The 19,742-nt window shown below is 31.7% G+C and overlaps 2 protein-coding genes across 2 annotated transcripts; both read right to left on the reverse strand.

Moving 5' to 3' along the window:
* Nucleotides 1-8,272: 8,272 nt before the first annotated feature.
* On the reverse strand, nucleotides 8,273-12,095 carry LOC137932324 (ecdysone oxidase-like). The gene is given in 4 exon segments (XM_068775928.1): nucleotides 8,273-8,844; nucleotides 8,847-9,834; nucleotides 10,766-10,899; nucleotides 11,966-12,095. Coding segments are annotated over 4 exon segments (1,824 nt in total).
* Nucleotides 12,096-14,588: 2,493 nt separating this feature from the next.
* LOC137932325 (ecdysone oxidase-like) lies at nucleotides 14,589-18,591 on the reverse strand. Its single transcript, XM_068775929.1, has 4 exons — nucleotides 18,584-18,591; nucleotides 17,338-17,477; nucleotides 16,631-16,764; nucleotides 14,589-16,166 (listed from the first exon to the last, which is right to left on the reverse strand). The coding sequence occupies exons 1-4, from the start codon at nucleotides 18,589-18,591 to the stop codon at nucleotides 14,589-14,591; spliced, it is 1,860 nt and encodes a 619-aa protein (XP_068632030.1).
* Between the last annotated feature and the right edge of the window lie 1,151 nt (nucleotides 18,592-19,742).

Raw genomic sequence — 19,742 nt, forward strand, 5'->3', positions numbered from 1 at the left:
ATAAGAACATATTGAAACAAGTAATTTTTAAGAATGTATTATGGTTTAATCCGCAATTAGTCGCAAAACTATAATCAGAAGGGTTATGTGGATGAAAGTTTCAACATACCGGAAGTCCAATGCCTCGCTGCCTAGTCACATGAGGTTTCTCTTCAACCCTTTAATTACATTGGCGTCTTTAAGCAATTCAAAAACGTGCGAATTGAAATAATAGCTGTGACGTTTTATATGGTTATAGCGCTCGATGTCATCGGCCACTGTTTTTTGTTTAAGTACTCATATGTTTCGTCCTCACAAAACTATGGAGTGTTTGCAATATACCCGAGGATGACATTTTGAACTCTTGCAAATAGGCAACATTTCTTTTGTTGGCAAATCGGAAACCATTCAGGCCATGTTAATTTATATTTATGTTATTTTAATTTTTACAATTAACCTAGTTAGTTAACAACCTTATCTTGAAGATGGAAAGAGACAGAAAGGCGGAATCGGAACTGTTATAGTCGGAACTTTGATATTTCCTCTGCACTGATAGTAATCATCAAATATAGCTATCATTTCAATTAATTTAATTCCAGCACTTGTCAATTTTCTGATGACATTATTTCTTTGTCGCTAAACAGTAGCGACGTCATAAATTCGTACAATCTTCGAACCTGTGATTAAATTTTCAATTTCAAATCAGCCAGTTATCATGACATAGTCCTTAACCGCTATTCTATCTATACTCAAAGTAAAGCCAACTAACATAATAATAATGCGAAAATGATATTTAAGATAAAGCACTAATTCGTAACTTAGAAATATTCCATAAAGTGCCGGTACCAAATTCAGTCAGGTTTCTTTGTTGTGTTTACTTTCACAGACGTTCTTACAAAATAGTAGTTCGAGGACTAAATTCCCTTGCATTTTAAGTAAGTATACAATAATTTTAAAATTATTCTTCAATCCAGGTATAATACTAAACACACACCGCAATATTATTTTCAAGAAAACAAATACATTCTTTTTTTTGTTAAACAGAATGGTTATATTTAAAAAAAAAACTATTTATTCGATACGGTAAAAATAAATTCTTGAACTCTATTTTATTTTTAAACGTAACTAATAATATTCAGTGTGGTTATAGTTGTAAAAGCTTTAAAAGAATGAATGTATGGCTCGTTTGTAAGCAGCAAATGAGTCGATTGAGGTAAATATTATATATGGTACATCCTATCCAAAAATAAATAGTTAAAAAAGCGTTTCCAAAATTTGGATTACTGCGTATTGAAATTTCAGAGTGTACACTTTATATGGGTGATTAGAAATAGGTATAAAAGCTTGCAAGCTTTTTGCTGACAAATAGGCCACGCACCTTTAAAACTTTTACACCTTTTACACTTATGACCTGTCCAGTGATGCTGCCGATATTAATATTATTCATTCCGTGCCTTGTTACCCAAGGACATGGAATGCGGAAGGTTTGGCGGCCAAACAAAAAATATACTGGATGTCGTACCTGCGGACTTTTGAAGTTTAGCTTCAAATGCAGTCATGTTGAAGCCCCCTTCATTTTCACAGATTCTTTTGCTAAGGAATTCATAGCGAGGTAGATCGAAGTCTTTTTGAAGTGGAGATAGGAGAAGAGAAAATAGACTTTAGGTAAGCAGAAGAAAATAAAAAAATAAGGCTTAAATTCCCTTAAGCAGGGACTTATTTAATGCCAGTATTCATGAAGTTGAATCAACAAACATTTCATTCGTTTTTAAATCAATTAACATTTGTAGAGCATTTTTTTATATGTCATATCTTCGCCTACTCTGTATTCCACGCGTTTTATTGAATATTTTAATTAATTTATATTTAACAAGGTCACAATTCTTTCCTCAGTTGTAACAATGATAATAATTTCAAGCGCAAAATTTTAATTAAACATATTGTTTCCCTTTATGCTGCAGGCTCTACAAAGTTATTTTACTTTTTTTCAAAAAAAAATCTTTTTTTTATTTACTATGTACAAGTTAATTAACTTATGCGTACCGAACAAGTCGAATAGCGGTGATCAATATAGTTATTTTTGCAAATCCCAATTTATATTTAAATTCTTTGGTATATAAATAAATAGTATTACACGTGTACATAAAATAACAGGTCAGCATAAAAGGTCTTTCGTCTATCATTTAACAATTGGAAACATATATTTTCAAACTTTATTTACGGTTAAAGTACATAAGTGCCATTTTTCTTTGGCCAACTCATGGCGACAGCATGCCGTTGCTGTAAAAATTTTAAGACTTTGAATAAAAAAACTTTATAAGAAATTTTGCCAGTCCTCTCTTGGTATTAGACCGACACCGCTTAAACCATGGATGCACAGACCGCGGCTCGCCGGTCGAATACTGGTGGCCCGCCGACAGCAAAAATAATACTCTCGTACATTCGAAAAATATTGAAGTTTATTCCAGAATAAAACCAAAAAAAATATGTTCGAAAAGTAACTAGTCACATAGTCGAAACTTGGTTGTGAGCAGCAGCAAGCCTTTATAATTAAGGCACATAATGTAAATTATGTAAGATCGAGTCACGGGAATGGAGCCGAAAGCCTAAGATCGCAAGTCTCAGTCCTAACCGCGGGGCTACCCCTGCTCAACTGTTACACGTATATAAATAATATGTTTTAAAAAATAATGTGCATCTCAAAATGAAATAGAATGATCACGGGATAATTGTACTTGTAATCAGAAATAGAGCATCCGACTTTACAATAACAATTTTAAAAATATTTCCTATACATTTTATTCAATTATTTATAGGTTACATTACTTGTAACGCACTGTATTTACTAAAGAATCTCAAGAGGATTCATTAAAGACGGTTCTTAATAGAATTCAACCCGTTTTAGCACATTAAATACTCTCGACGGATTTGTTCATACAAGTCATCCTTTAACAGTTTTGAATAGGGCTTTATAAGCGAATAGTATATGCTTAGTGTCATTGAACGATAGAACATCCTTTCGTATTCACAGATAAATATTTTATGTGATCTGCGGGATATGGATCACGACAAACCAGTCCTTATTATTTCTAAAATATTAAAATATATAACCGAGGACATTGTTTCTGTATATATTGATTTATTATGTACAATACATATAGCACCTGATAAGTCGATTTATTACCAGCCCAGTTTTTTGATTGTTCAAAATGTTTACGAAATCCAGTCTCTGCAACACCGGTCTAAATATTTTAAAAGCCTGTTAATAAAACACAAACAAGATGTAATTAAAAAACGGTCGTCCTTAAATATTTGTGGGCATGCAAATCTGCGAAACAGTTGTTACAAGAGGATACCCCCATAGATTTTCGTGTGCCTCGCTTTAAAATGTCTAGAATTGTTTTCTTTTTTATTACAATTGGCAGACAGGTTGGCGATCGCAGTGTAAAACCAACGATTGTTGATCCTCTGTGTAGTATTTTTTTTTAAATAAACTACACGAAGCTCTGTAACGATTATTTAAAAATATATTCAAAGAAGTTTTAGTTTTCCATCAAAACTAATTCTGTAACTGACTTTTTTCTTCTGGGTTATTTAAAAATGGAAAGTTAATGTTCCATTTTTAAGAATGTGGTTAATTTAAAAAGGTTTTTTTATCGATTGATCTTAATTTGGAGCAATGGATTATTTATTACCTAGATCGTCATTTATTTATATTTTCTATTCCACTTTTAATCATTTACAGTAATGGTTAGTCATGAAATTATCAGTAGAACTCAATTTAATAGAAACTATATATCAAATTGAGCTTCCTGTAATGACAGAGTCCAATTTTAACTACGAGAATTCCAAACGCGTTCTGATCTTAAAAGAGCCCGCAAAAAACAGTCTAGATATATTTTTAACCACTCTTACTAATATTTATATATAGTTATAGCGGAAATTTACTATCAAACTGTATTATCACTTCAGAAATTCTTTAATCGATAGTAAAATTTTTAATTACTTTTAATTTTTTTTCTGTATGGTATAGGATTTCATATTTAGTAATCGTACAATGTACTTTTTTACTGTACATTTTTTCAATATTATTTATATCAATTAACAGTTTTAATAACTTAGCCTTGAGATAAATTAATATAACATGTATATCTCCAATATAAATATTATAAATAAACACAATCTAAAAAGGACAAATAATTGAATAAAAATTTTTATTAAACATATTTATTCGGTATAACTTTATATTATTAAAAATGATAACCAATTAGTAGACCCTTTACACTGCATTGAGCGAGCCTTGTTATATTTCTCGAGAGTTCTCTTATACAAAAAAATACAAAGTTTTATTACTTATACTGGCTATTGAATTGTAGCAATTATTGTATTGAAAAAGGTATGTAATAAACTACGAGTACAATATCATACACACAAAGAGATCTAACATAATAATCATATTTTTATTTATCAGTAATATTTGCTAGAAACTTAGAGAATGATTGGTTATAGGTGTAAAAGTGTTAAAGATGTGTAGGTATAACCTATATGTCGGCAAAAGCTTTTACACCGATTTCCGAACAGCACGTTTCTAAACATTCTGAAACATGTTTCGTTAATATATCTTTTCATTTGGAATGCGAAAGTCCAATTACTTCTACAAGGCAGTCTGCAAGAACAGATAATAAACAATAATTCATTTTATCTGTTGTGGAGAAATAAATACGTGCTTGGGTGGTAATTCACCTCCACCCTAAACGGGTATATCCTCATACAACAGATCCCATAAATGATAAAGATGCCAAAAATGTTTTTTTTTTAATACTGCTTTTAATTCTGACTTTTGCTCAAGATCAAGACTAGGATTTTGATGCAACGAGCTGACAGCTACTTTGATCACATCGTCCGCAGACAAATAACTTCAATAAACTACGAGTTAGGGGAAGTGGACGGGCAAAAACAACGTAGACGAATAACTCCTCGGTGATCTGGTGAAATCAAGGGATTAACAGGATTCCCTATTAATATAGCCCTGAGGAAAGCAGAAAACAGGGTGAAATGCAACGCATGCCTCCACTATAAAACTATTTTTAAAGTGATGATATTTTACACAATTATTTGAAAATATTGTACAACAAGATCCCCTGCGAACTAATGTAATAAAATACTAACGAAATAAATCAAAATGTTGTTAATTAGTTTGTTTCCAAGAAATCAAATGTAAAATAGACAGAATAGTATAGCAGTTAGTTTCTTGTAGAATGACTTGACTAGAGATTGACTTGTAGAATTAACGAAATTGATCTATGTAAATTGTTTTAATTAAATATGTTATAGCAAAAAAATATACGTATATATTTTTTTTAATTGTAGCGTGAGTTTAATTTTTTTTTAATGAATATTGATTTTTATGACTACATATTAAATATCTCTATTTTCTTCTTCTCATTTGTCATAGATTGCTCCCATTAAGCATCTTCATGTACCATGTAGAGTTTGGTAGAGTGTCCACGAGATTTCTATTTTAACCTAATATAATTAAGCGAAAATTACAGAAACAAGAAGCTTAACAGTAAAATCAATTAAAAAAATCTAACGGCTACGAAATTCACAAAATCTTTCATGTATACTTTTTTTTTATTTACAAGCATAACTAAAACAGCCGAAAGACGTTTATAAATAATTAAAATAATACTGATTAGTTTCCGACTGGATTGTTTATATATGTAAAGGATTCGTAAAGTTTTATTTATAATAATAAACGAAAAGAAAATTAATTAAATAAATCATCGCGTTAATTTTTTAATATGCAAGACCATAATAAATGTTTCATACGTTTTTTCGTTTCCATAACAAAAAAAAAATAAGATACTCCAAAAAAAATTATCCAGAATTAAATCAGATTCTTTATTAATACTCGTATTTTAATAACACTCCTTTGTTTTGCTATACTTATTTTTATCTGTGATATTATTTATACATGTCTCACTCTGTAGTCATAAGCGTCAGCTATTACTACAGTAAATCTTTTAGTATGTCCTTGTATGAGTTAGAATTTATATTCTTTTTCGTTATTAATGTATAAACTAAGAACGATAATTTGAACGAATATCAAGATTTGTTTTCTTTAACAAATACATTTTGTAAAGTGCCTTCACTTATTCATATTAACTTTGCATTAATTCATTAATGTCTGCCTGAGCAAATAGACAAATAATTATTTCAGCCGTAGTACCCTATATTCATATATTCATATCATTACCAAACAGGATCACTTAAAGAGATCTGTACGCGTAAAGAGGAGAATGCTATATCAGATTGAATGTAAAACTACATAGGTTCCAAACGCGTTCTGGATTCTCTGGATTTTTTTTGTCAATCTGACAAAAATCTTAATATAGTAGCTATATCAATCCCTTCCCAAACTTTCTTAACACATATCCTTCACAATTTTTAAGTATTTTTGCTTTAAAAACCTCTTAAATTTTTTACAAAATACGCTGCATGGGAATGTTTTGTATATAATACTGTATATAGTTGCCCACATAAGAATTTGATCTTTGAACAATGGCAATCTACTAAAACCTGTGTAAACAACTTCTTATAGGGTATCAGAAATAGTCCATACATACTCAGCCCATCACCACAATGATGATCCTGTTTGATTCGGTTCCTCAATGGCTAAGATCATAACTTTGAACAAGTTGTCATTTTCCAATTGTTGTATGTTTTCAAATGGTGTCATAAGTATTATAAGAAAGAAAAAGAAAAAAAGAAAGAAAAATATTATAAGAATAAAGAAGAAGAAGAAACAAGAAGAAAGAAAAATTTACCGCAGCAATCATAATGAAAAGTGATATAGAAAATGAAACTTTTAATCCGAGTGATGGTTTTCTTTATCTTTAAACTGCACAGCGCGATCGTTTTAATGCAGGTTTCCGCAATAAGAACAACTGGTTCAATGAATCGTTTATTTTTGCTAGTGCATAATCGTGACTTGCGTCATTTCATATTAGAATCTATATTCATAAAATGGAAGAGAAATAAATATAATAAGTCTTAGCATATAATAGTTTTTTGTGGTTTTTTATTTAAGTAAATCGACAACAAATTATAGAATCATGAAGTAAATGTTTTCACGTACTCGCCTTTAAGTACAAATACGGGTGTTGCTATTTGCGGTGACTAAAATTAAATGCTAAAAAAATCATGATGCTCTTTAATGATTATCTCGTCTTCTTGCTTTCCTTTTTTTCTTTTAATGGGGTGCACCGAAATGTGGGCAACGACATTCGTCAAATCCGCAACTCAGAGCCCAAGGCTACCAAGACAGCAAGTACTCGAAAAAAACTTAATTCACGCCTACAAATTTCTCCTTCCCCAAAAAAAAGGACCTATTCAAAACATGAGTAGAGATTGCATGAACTATAAATAAATGACAAAGGAAGTGTTTAATGATAATTTTTAAGCTTTTCTGTTTCATTTTATTTTCCTATATTTGTTCCCAACAACAAATGTAAATATAATAATGCACAATGTATAATATAATATAAAAAATGTTATGTTTATTTTTAGCTCTTCATAACTTTTAAACTGGGATCCAGTTAGAATCCCGGTTTCGCAAGCTACCAAAAACTAAACCGTTATTTTAGGAACTTGTAAAAGCAATAAGATTAACAGCACCCAAAATAAACAAAACACCTCATTTCATTCGCTGATGGGGATCACATACTATTGGACAAAATGCCGCTTTCTATGTGTTGTACACATGAAGAAACATTATACTTACATTAAGAAACATTATAAACCAGGGTTTCTTAACCTTTTTTTTGCTATGCCCCATCCTAAACCTGAAACTCTTACGTTTCCCTATGCAAAACACAAAATTTTTATATTCAAGCGAAAATTTAAACTATTATAGAGTTCATTTTTGAATTGCTCCCTTTAACAATAAAATTGCCCCCTGTAGGGCATGGACCCGATGTTGGGAAACACTGACTAACAGTGACATAAGAGTAGTATATACTGATTTACACCAAAATTCAAATTTGTGGACTGAACATTTAAATTAAATAAATGAATTAAAACTATCACAAACATTTTCAATAAGACATAAAATTTATCTGTCTATCTGTAGAAACAAAAAGATTCTTCACAAACTTTCCTTTGCATTTTTGATTTAAGAAAATTCATAATACTCATGTGATTGACGGCGTATGTAGCACACGGTATAATAAAAATGCGAATATAAGTTTCTATTTACAAAGATTTAAGAGGCAAACGGACATAATGTACTTTATTCATCACACTGATAATCTTGTTTTATTAAATCAGCTCCTCGCTCAGCAATCATGATTGTAGGCCCATTGGTGTTACAACTTGTAATATTCGGCATTATACTCGCATCGATAACACGCAGTCCTGTCACTTTATGCACGCGTAGGCGGCTGTCTACAACGGCTGATTTCGGATCAGGTCCCATTGCACAAGTACCTACTGGATGATAAATAGTACTGACAATATCTGGAACAATGCATCTCCAATATTCTTCGCTGTTCAGTTCGTGCTGATTACACTCGGACCAATTGTACCTTCCAAGGAATGCTTTAATACTTTTAAAATAATTCGTTTTGACAATTTCTATCAACTTGCGTATACCTTCTACTGTATCGTTGAGGTCTCTTGGATCATCGAACGTATTTGCATATATCGATGGATGGTCAAAAGGATCATCGGTATTCAAAGAAACATTACCCCGTGAATACGGATGTAATAAATTAAATTCGAACAAGTATAAAGCAAATTCTTCAATTAAGTTGTAAAAGTTTTGGGTTATTGATTCTTTGTACGGTAAAAAAACATTTTTGCACTTGTTGAATTTTTTTCCGATATTAATAGATGACTTTGAAATTCTGGAATCGTAGCATTTTCATCTTTTGCATAAAATGCTAGAATATTAGTAACGAGAGTTTGCGCTAAGTAACCGGTTCTGTTGTATGAATAAAGTGCAACATCCAAATATTTTTGCGCCTGATTTTCGTGTCCTGGTTCAGCACCGAAAATAGGTACGCGTACTGCAATATGATCCTGTAAATTTTGACCTACCCCCGGTAAATCTACTTTACAACGTACTTTTTTGGATTCCAAGTGTTCTTTTGGTCCAATACCAGACAACATTAGCAATTGCGGTGAGTTGATAGCTCCCGCGCTCAGAACTACTTCAAGTGAAGCGAAGATTTCAATATTTTTTAATCCATATTTTACTATTACTCCATAAGCTTTGAGCTGCTTGTCGATCAGTATTTTTGTGACAAATGCATTTTTCAATATTTTCAGATTTGGTCTGTCCTGTATATTACTCAGATACGACGTAGCCGTGCTGGCTCTTCTTCCATTGTAAGCAGTCGCTCTGCTCATTCCCGACCCCATAAGATTAGACGTTTGCAAATCTTCCCGTATTTTAAATCCGAGGTCTTCGTATGATTCTAAAACTTTCCGTGTGAATTTCCTTTGAGTGCTGTTAAATGTATTTATTATTTGCGGTCCATCCAAACCATAATTGCGTCGTATACACGGATTTTGTAATAATACCTGGTCTTGAAGGCTTTCAGCTTTATTACTAAAGTTTCTCAAAATATCAGGATGCCATTCGGGGTTGCCAAGATTTGACCATTTTTGAAAATCACTGAATAGACCTTGAAAATATACCATGAAATTAAGAACACTGCTGCCACCTAGAACCTTCCCCCGTGGCCACATTACATTTTCGTCGACAAATGCCTTATTTATTTTTTCTGTTCGAACAGTTTTGTACTTCCAATCATATTTGCTGCCAAGTAAAGATGTTTCATATGGTATCTGAAAAAATATTGCAGTTATATGTCATTTTTGTAACGCAACTAAATAGAACAACGTAAAATACAACCCTCGTAAAATGTACGAAAAATAATACATAATTTTGTATTTAATTTCCAATTTCTTACATATATTACATCCATCTCCACATTTCGTCCATATATATATCCATGTCTAATCGTATTTAACCATTAATAAGAACCTTATAAATTAGGTATAGTTTTAGCAACTAAATAAACATTCCATTTTTAAACCCTAACAAAATGATACGATAAACGACAAAAAATGGTTCTGAATAATCACAAAAAAATATTTTATACTTTTATATACAAATACTTTACAAATGTAATATGTATCCCCTGAATACAACCAAGTATGTTATAAACACACACTCGTTATTCAGATCATAGATAAATAACAACTATGCTAATGCTTGGTAGACATGCAGGTCGAAAGGTTTGCTGTCAATTGATGTATAGTACACTGTGTCCAAAATTTATAGTTTATGAAATACTAAATAACGCAATAATAATACAGTAAGAAAAATCATTATTAAAATTATAATTACTTTTTATTAATATTAATTTGTTTATTACTGTTCATTGTTTACTATGTCTTTGGACACTTTGTCAGGTGTTAAAAGTAAATTAATTAGCGTAGCATAATTCAGATTGATCACTTCTTGATCACTCTTCTGCGGGGTGATTTGAAACACATTTATATTTTAAGCTGTAAAGCTTTTGCTGACAACTGAGTTCTACATTCATTCCTTCTTTTTTTCATTAAAGTTTTTACATCTAAAACTAATTACTCTGCTCGTGAAGCATTTTTTCAGCTAACATTACCAAAACTGAAAATCAGTTACGGTAATCAGTCTAATGCTGACTATTCCTCTGTACCTTACATTCGAATTGAGACCGAATTTACTACTTACATAAGATTCAATCGGAGGATCGTCACCGGCCTCTATGAGTAACACATTCCAAGATTTATTCTCCGTCAACCGATTAGCCAAAACACATCCTGCCGAACCTGCCCCAACCACTATAAAATGAAATTCATCACCATCTGCAAAGATTAATTATCTAATTCCTTTACTTCACTACATACTTTATAATATGATACACTGTATTTATCTAATGTATAAAGATGAATGTATAAGAAATAATAGAAATTTGACGTACTGAATATATAAATTATTTACATAAATAATAGTAACGTATATAAATAAAAGTATCCAAATGCTATGCGCAAATCTCGTGAATAGTTCGAATAAATCGTCGCTTTCCGTCTGTACATTAAAAATTAGTATTAAGCAGAATAAAAAAAAGTTTTTCTTCCTTAAGAATCATAAAATAAATAATCTTCCATCAAACAATTGTCTTGAGTCAAAACCAAAGCGTGTTATAATGTAATAAAACCTAAAATTTCGTATACCATAAAGCATTAAAATAAAAACATAATAACATTACTACGAATGTATTGTTTTTGTAAATAGTCGGTAATTGTTAAGACATTACATCAAAAAATAAGGTGATGCAACACAAATCGTTAAATTTATCCACTAACATGTTCCAATATTGGGCCTTATTTTATAAAACTACCAGGCCAATGTGATGCCACATTTCAAAAACCTATAGTGAAAAAAAACATGCGGTGCTAGGCAGGAATTTATTAACGATAACGTAATGACATATATACATTTGTGTCTCATTACATCATATATATATATATATATGTCATATACATTATATATATGTACATATATATATATATATAATGTGTGTGTGTGTGTGTGTGTGTTTATATATAAATGTATATATAACTTTCCAGTGCAAAAAAATGAAACGTATACTAGCCGATGATCTTATCTATGGTTTGCCTAAACGTTGGTTTTTGATTACCTTTACTTCAAATGCGTGTGTTCATTTATTTCACTATGACATATCAATTTAAATGATTCTATTTTTTTCTATTTCAATGTTCATATGTCAAATAGAGTAATAACTCATGTTAATTTAGTCTTTACTACGAGTTTTTTTTTTTAATTTAAACAAGTACTTTAATGAGTTTTCAATTTAAACAAATGCTAAAAATAAGAAAAGGTACAATACGATATTATTTTATTTTTTACCTGTAACTTTAGCGCTAGGACGCCATTCGTCGCTAATAAGGCAAATGGACGCTAACATGAACTGATAAGTCGAAATAATTTCTTGAAACGCCGAACCCGTACTTGGATTCAAGCACGTGCCCGTCAACATGTCGTTGTCTCTGAAAATATTTAAATAAGAAATACGAATTTTAAGAATTATTTTAATATTAAAAAAACAAAAAACCGCAGACAAAAGTCAATATTGTTGAAAACGAATAGCGAAAACCGACACGAGATATTCTGGACCATATCAATTGTAAACAATTACTAGATATTTTGCAACATGAATTACATTTTTCAATTTGTTTAGTTAATAGAAGCCGATTAAAATACATATTTACCCGCACATGATCAGCCTTTCCCGCCCGACTTCGAATGGACGTGGTGTTAAAAAAAAAAAAACACACATTATACATTCCGTATATCTAAATTGTTTTTTGCACATACAAATATGTATAACAAACCTGAAATATTTCGGCAGCGGTCTGTATATCTTCACTCCTATAATTTACTTTAAAAATTAAGGCCACTTTTTTAGAGCCGTCGTATTACTAATAAATTTACATAAGATAAGATTATTGCAAATATAGAAAAAAATACCTAAAAACAAGCTATATTTAAGAAGCATTTCGTGACAATATTTATGAGTATTAAATACAAGTATATCTAAATGGTTTATTGCTACTGTATCATGACTATTATAAAACAAAATAACAGAGATAAAGATTTCACGAACGCATTTAGATGTGTTATTTACTTAAAAAAATATTTAATGTAACAACTTATGTCATTAAGCGGTATATGTATCATTTCGACATATCTGACAAAAGAGTAAGTGGTACAAACAAAATCGGCTGGATTTGGTTTTATAAAGCATTATCTTTTTCGCAGAGGTTTGCGTCAGGTGTATGTACGAATATATAGTGTGGTTACTAACTATTGTATTCATATAGAATTAAAATTTACTAGTAATGTAATGACTCTGAACAATCGGCTTCTAAACACCTGGGAAGTTCAATAAACGAAAGAAAAAACACAAGGGACTTACTGTTCTTGGCTCTGTCTTTTTCAAAAGCACAAATAGCGCGGGCGAGGAACAATTGTGTTGTACCCTTAATATACACACATTAATAATTGCAATTTAACTAATAACTATAATTACCTATAAAAGTTGTTTTTACAACTACGCAAGTTTAAATCATAATAAAATAAAGAAATATATTTTAATGTCAATGAAATAAGCTTTATTAGATCAAAATTTAATAATTTAAAGTATGATTTTGACCATATGCCCGCCATGGCAGGCGCATACAAAGCATAATCCTGAACACCAGTTTTCACACACTTTTCACAGCATTTGCGGCCGTATTTCATCAATAACACTTCAGAGGTTAAAAATCAGGTATACAATTGTCTCTAGTTTATAGTCAAGTGGCTTTATATAAGTAAAAAAATGGGGAAAATCCAATGGGGGTTAAATTACAGGATCTTTGTGACTAATTAATTGGACCATTACATTAAATTATTCTTTTTTCAAAATTTTTGTGAGTGTATCAAATGTAACGCACACTGCATAGTAAATGGTTCATTCCTATTGGAACAACATAATAGCGTTAATGGTGCCTATTGAAGTGCAAAGTTTAATTTTCTTTACGTTAATTGAGATATGAAAAAGTTTCTGGTCCCTATACCATTCAAAGCAATAAATATAATCAAAGTTTTACTTTGCATAGTGCGTATAAAAATCAATAAGTTGAAGTTACACATAATACAGAAAAACACGGTCAGAATGGCGCTGTGTCTAATTCCACACACCATTTACATTATAAAATTTTCCGTTTTTAGAATTATATTTGTCCAAAGATTATCACAGAAATATGAAAAGCCCAGGAACTTCAGATTTCTGAGACATATATCAGAATATTGGTTACAATAGGGATGTGAGATTAAATAAATCTTACTTATCTATTCTATCTTTTAAAATAACGGTGTTAAATACATTCTTCCTTTGAGATTTTTGTATTATATAGGACGGCGGAATTTTTTTTCAGGAACTGGGTGAGTAAATTGAAATGTTTTGTAATTAAACATCATATTTTTATATTCATTTAATCTAGACCTTAAGTTTATACATATTACAAAGTAAGAAAGTAACATTTGCCAACATTCTCTGCATATTTAAGATCAAATATTTTATTAAATAAATTACACTGACTAATGAAACAATTTTAAAACGACTCCATACTGGTTAATTATTTCTTATGTGCAAATAGACAGGCAATAACTTTGTTAAAATATTATGTTAAATATTTTTCGTACGAATATGATTACGTCACTTTTCTCCTTACATAGGTTAGAAGATATTTGATTAAAAGCAACATGCGATTGACTCGGATAACAGCCTTTATTAATAGACACTTAAAAGGCTAACGATCATTAACCTACTGTATTAATCATACTTAAAATCTAGTTTTATTAAATTGTTAAATAGAAAATTCATAAAGCACAACATATTACTGAAAGCTTACGTAACACATATTATTGCAAAAACGGGAACAAGCTTTAATTTACCTATGTGAATAAAAGCTATTATCGGCGTAACTTAAGAGGCACTTGATTCATCATATTGATAATCTTTTTTGATTATATCAGCGCCTCGCTCAGCAATCATGATTGTGGGTCCATTAGTATTGCAACTCGTAATATTCGGCATTATACTCGCATCGATAACACGCAGTCCTCTCACTTTATGCACGCGTAGACGGCTGTCTACAACGGCTGATTTCGGATCAGGTCCCATTGCACAAGTACCCACTGGATGATAAATAGTACCGACAATATCTGGTACAATGCATCTCCAATATTCTTCGCTGTTCAGTTCGTGCTGATTACACTCGGACCAATTGTACCTTCCAAGGAATGCTTTAATGCTTTTAAAATAATTCGTATTGACAATTTCTGTCAACTTGCGTATACCTTCTACAGTATCGTTGAGATCTCTTGGATCATCGAACGTATTCGCATAAATCGATGGATGGTCAGAAGGATCCTTGGTATCCAAAGAAATATTACCTCTAGAATACGGATGTAATAACTGAAATTGGAATAGATATAGACCATACTCTTCAATTAGGTTATAAAAGTTTTGGGCAATTGATTGTTTATACCGTGAAAAATATGTTTTTGCATTTGTTGAATTTCTTTCAAATATTAATAGATGACTTTGAAAGTCCGGAATCACTGTCTCGTTATCTTTTCCATAAAATACTATAATGTTGGCAAAGCGACTTTGTGCCAAATAGCCAGTTCTATTATATGAATAAAGCGCAACATCCAATAGTTTTTTAGCTTTATCTTCGTATCCAGGCTCAGTACCGAAAATAGGTACGCTTACTGTAAGATGATCCTGTAAATTTTGGCCCACGCCTGGTAAATCTACTTCGCATCGTACTTTTTTGGATTCCAAATGCTCTTTTGGTCCGATACCGGACAACATTAGCAATTGAGGCGAGTTGATGGCTCCTGCGCTCAAAACCACTTCGAGTGAAGCATAGATTTTAATTTTTCTTAATCCATATTTTACTTTTACTCCATAAGCCTTGAGCTGCTTGTCGATCAATATTTTTCTAACGAATGCATTTTTCAATATTTTCAGATTTGGTCTGTCCTGTATATTACTTAGATATGACGTAGCCGTGCTCGCTCTTCTTCCGTTGTAAGCAGTCACTCTGCTCATTCCTGATCCCATAAGGTTTGACGTTTGTAAATCTTCCCGTATTTTAAATCCCAGGTCGTCGTATGATTCTAGAACTTTTAGAGTATATTCTCTTTGAGTGCTATTAAATGTATTTATTATTTGCGGTCCATCTACGCCATAAGTGCGTCGTATAAATGGATTTTGTAATAATACCTGGTCTTGAAGGCTCTCAGCTTTATTGCTGTAGTTTCGCAAAATATCAGGCTGCCAATCTGGGTTACCTAGGTTCGACCATTTTTGGAAATCACTGACGAGACCTTGGAAGTATACCATGCCATTCAATGCACTGCTGCCACCCAGAACCTTACCTCGTGGCCAACTTACTCTTTCGTTGACTAACGCCTTGTTTATTTTTCCCGTCGGAACAGTTTTATACTGCCAATCATATTCAGTGCCAAATAAAGTTGTATCCAAATAGGGTATCTGAAAATATGAAAACTTTTTTTAATAAATCGCTAAAGCCTAATGCATACTCGACATCATCGTAATATAGCAAATAAAACCAAAACATTATATTTTGTTTAAAAATAGGGTTATTACTAACAAAGAATAATTAATCACAAGGTCGAATATTTCACCACCAATTTCCATCAAATTTAATTTTTTTATGTTATATTATTTTAAACTGTACATTTTTAATCCTGTTTGACTTGTGTGATTCTTTTTTTGGGAATTAAATCATGTTTCGTCGAACATATTTTTAGTCGATCTTAACTCAGAGAGGACAAGAAATATATTTAATACTGGCTATGCTATGTAAGATTGATTATCTAAAGCATAAAGATAGTAAATGTGAATCAGCCTTTTATTCGTTATGACCGTACCATATGTACGTCTTCACTTTATACAACAATATGTTTACACGATGGCCGGTATTTACTACTTACATAAGATTCAATCGGTGGGTCGTCACCGGCCTCTATGAGCAACACGTTCCAAGATTTATTCTCTGTCAACCGATTAGCCAAAACACATCCCGCTGTGCCTGCTCCGACCACTATAAAATGGAATTCATCACGATCTGCAAAGATAAATTGTCTTTCAATTATAATTCTATCACATCACTTTATAATAAAATAGGCTTGTTTATCCGCTACTATAAAGAATTATTGTTAAATTTGTTATGATTAAAAAATATATTTTGTAACTTTTTAGACGTATTAATAATTTAGAAACTAAATATTTAGTTCCAAATACAACTATCAGTCGATATTTGCTTTTGAAAAATATATCTCTCGACTGGAATAATAATAGTCAATTTGTATTCCATAACAATCGCATAAACGCCATTTTAATGCGAATCTTAGCAATATTTTTTGGAAAATATCCAGAATAAAATAGAAGTTATAACATAACCAGATCTAAATTTTATTTTATTCCATTTTTAGATTATTTTTTTATGCTTAAGCGAATTTCTGAATTAAAATGACAGTATTACCTTTCCGAAAACTTAAAAATAAATGAACAAATATATTAAATGATATATTGGAGAGTATCAAATACACTTTTAAATTTAGGTAATCGAAAATTATTGTATTTATTAATTACTTGTTTATTTAATTATAAAATAATAAAATGGTAAAAAAGTTTTTACTTTTGATTTTCTCATTCGGTCGCCACTCGTCGCTAATAAGGCAAGTGGACGCTAACATGAACTGATAAGTCGAAATAATTTCTTGAAACGCCGAACCCGTACTTGGCTTCAAGCAAGTGCCCGTCAACATGTCATCGCATCTGTAAAATATTTATTATTAAAGAGCATAAAAAGCGTATATCCAATGTGACATTAAATATGAAATACGAATTAAATATATTTTAGACAACATGAATTTTAAATTATTTTCTAAATATAACCCATTTTGAGGTGCATGCTCCGAAATATCATTAGAAATTAGAAAATTATAATACATGATCATTCCTTACTACACTCAACTACGACTGCAAGTAGTGTTAAAATTAAATACATAAAATTTAGGCAAATAAATAAAAAAATAAATGCACAAACATGTCCGCACTTCGGGCCCCCGTCGGGAGCAATACTCTGAACACTCATTACACAAATACATATGACACCGGCAGCCGCAACCGAATCGCCGGCGTTCGAGCGCGGGAAGTCAAGAGAGGCCTTTGTCGCTTCCGACTCTTCGTACAAACGACTTCATTGTAACTGGAAAACGATCACCTAACATAGATCTTTAGCTCACAGACCTCCTGTCTACGTGAACTTAATTCCGATGAAGCACAAAGCCCAAGCCAGCTAACAGCATAACTTCGTTCAAATAACTTACAAACATACAAACAAACATATACAGCGGGATTTATTCTAGATTTAGAAGCTCTATACCTGTATCAAGCCCAATGCATGAGACATATATAATAGAGGAAAATATTTTATTTACGCATTATAACGCATTATCTTCACGTTTATTATTTACAGTATATTAAAGTGAATATAAAAAATAAAAACACCACTGAATAAAATATATTATAAAGGTAACCACAAAGAAAAAACCCCGTCTGTGTTTGTTATATACTCTCTACAGGGTCTCCTCAGCGCATATGGAACTCTCGTAGCTTTAAGTTGAAGAATGCTATTAGAACGAAACTTAATCTTATTCTAGTTTCTGTCAAACTAGACTTTTCAGAAAATTTCCTCATGACTGATAAAAATTGTTACTGTAAAAATATCATCTATGTATTAACTAGTGAATTTTTTTTATTAAAAACCAGCGATTAAAACTCAACATCGAAACATAAGAAGGCATCATAATTTAAACTTTGTTAATTTTTAACTACGATATATAATACATGATGAGTGAGAGGTACAGAATATTTCTTACCCGCACATGATTGCTCTCTACGCCACCCGACTTCGACTGAACGTATTGTTAAAGTGAAAACGCACAAAAATGATAACAATATTCATTTCAAACTCATTAAGTATATCTTAATGGTGGTATATCTTAGGTACAATAAACTCTATGTCAAATGATTATTCCACGAAATACGGGTAACAAATATTAAGATTTCTTCAAAGCTTTGTATTATCCTGATTTCAATTATTCACTTTTTAAGTCGGTACTGATTTCTTTTATTTTATTGTTTTACAGACATGATCGAGCTTTGTCAGACTTTAACCGGCTATAAACCCCACAATTTTCCTCTATCAGTACTGCGTAACGCTTCAACGATGACCGCCACCCACACTGTCTTCGAGAAGAAAAACCTCCCATTTTCCTCCCAAAGAAAAGTGTGTCACCTAAAAGGCTACGAACTCCTTCGTGTACGTCACCTAAAGGGTAAAGGGACGAACAGAGCAAGTACTCATAAATATAAGTCATTGTCTGCTTCATTCGACCACAGAGAATGAATATCTCATACATCCCCACCGCTGGGGATTCTTCCTCCATCAAGATCGGTTATGTCTGCTTGTACCCGCCTCGACTTGACAGGAACTAATAAAAGAAGTTTCTGTATTAAATGCGCCTTATCCAGTGTTTTACAAGATTTTGTTTTTAAAATCCTGTATAAAATCTCAATGGCCCGTATTACATACGAACAAAAAAGTCATTTTTTATGTATATATTAGAAACTTCCACCTGTTTACAAAATCATCACTATATATCTTGAACCTTGGTTTAGAGACTTGAGATTTGGTAAAAATATTCCTTTTGCCGAGTAGAGGGCAGCTGGAAACGTTACGATTCCACTCTCGGGTAAGGTCGAGAGAGTGTTCATTGAGCTTACCAAGCGGAAGAGGAACAACTTCTATAAAATAATAGCGTGCAAACTTTTCAGCATTCAATAATGTAATTTCCATCATCCTATATAACTGTTTCTGTTTGCTTCCAATTGGAACGCCTCTCTTAAAGACTAGAAACGTTCTTCATCGTCATCATTATCATATTAGCGGATAGACTCCTACCTCAAATCATAAGCCTCCGCTGAATATCGCTGCAATGTCTGGTCGTGCGCCGCCCGCTTCCAGCCACTTCCCAC

The sequence above is a fragment of the Battus philenor genome, unplaced genomic scaffold (genome assembly GCF_028537555.1).
Source record: "Battus philenor isolate CCGP_79_NKW_IND1 unplaced genomic scaffold, ilBatPhil1.0.hap1 SCAF_9, whole genome shotgun sequence".
Lineage (NCBI taxonomy): Eukaryota > Metazoa > Arthropoda > Insecta > Lepidoptera > Papilionidae > Battus > Battus philenor.

What these genes read in the sequence shown, in the direction of transcription:
- LOC137932325 (XM_068775929.1), bottom strand. An exon ending in ACCGAATGAGAAAATCAAAA is followed by an intron (nt 16,765 to 17,337) that starts GTAAAAACTTTT and finishes TTATCTTTGCAG; the next exon opens with ATCGTGATGAATTCCATTTT. An exon ending in ACCCACCGATTGAATCTTAT is followed by an intron (nt 16,167 to 16,630) that starts GTAAGTAGTAAA and finishes TCATATTTTCAG; the next exon opens with ATACCCTATTTGGATACAAC.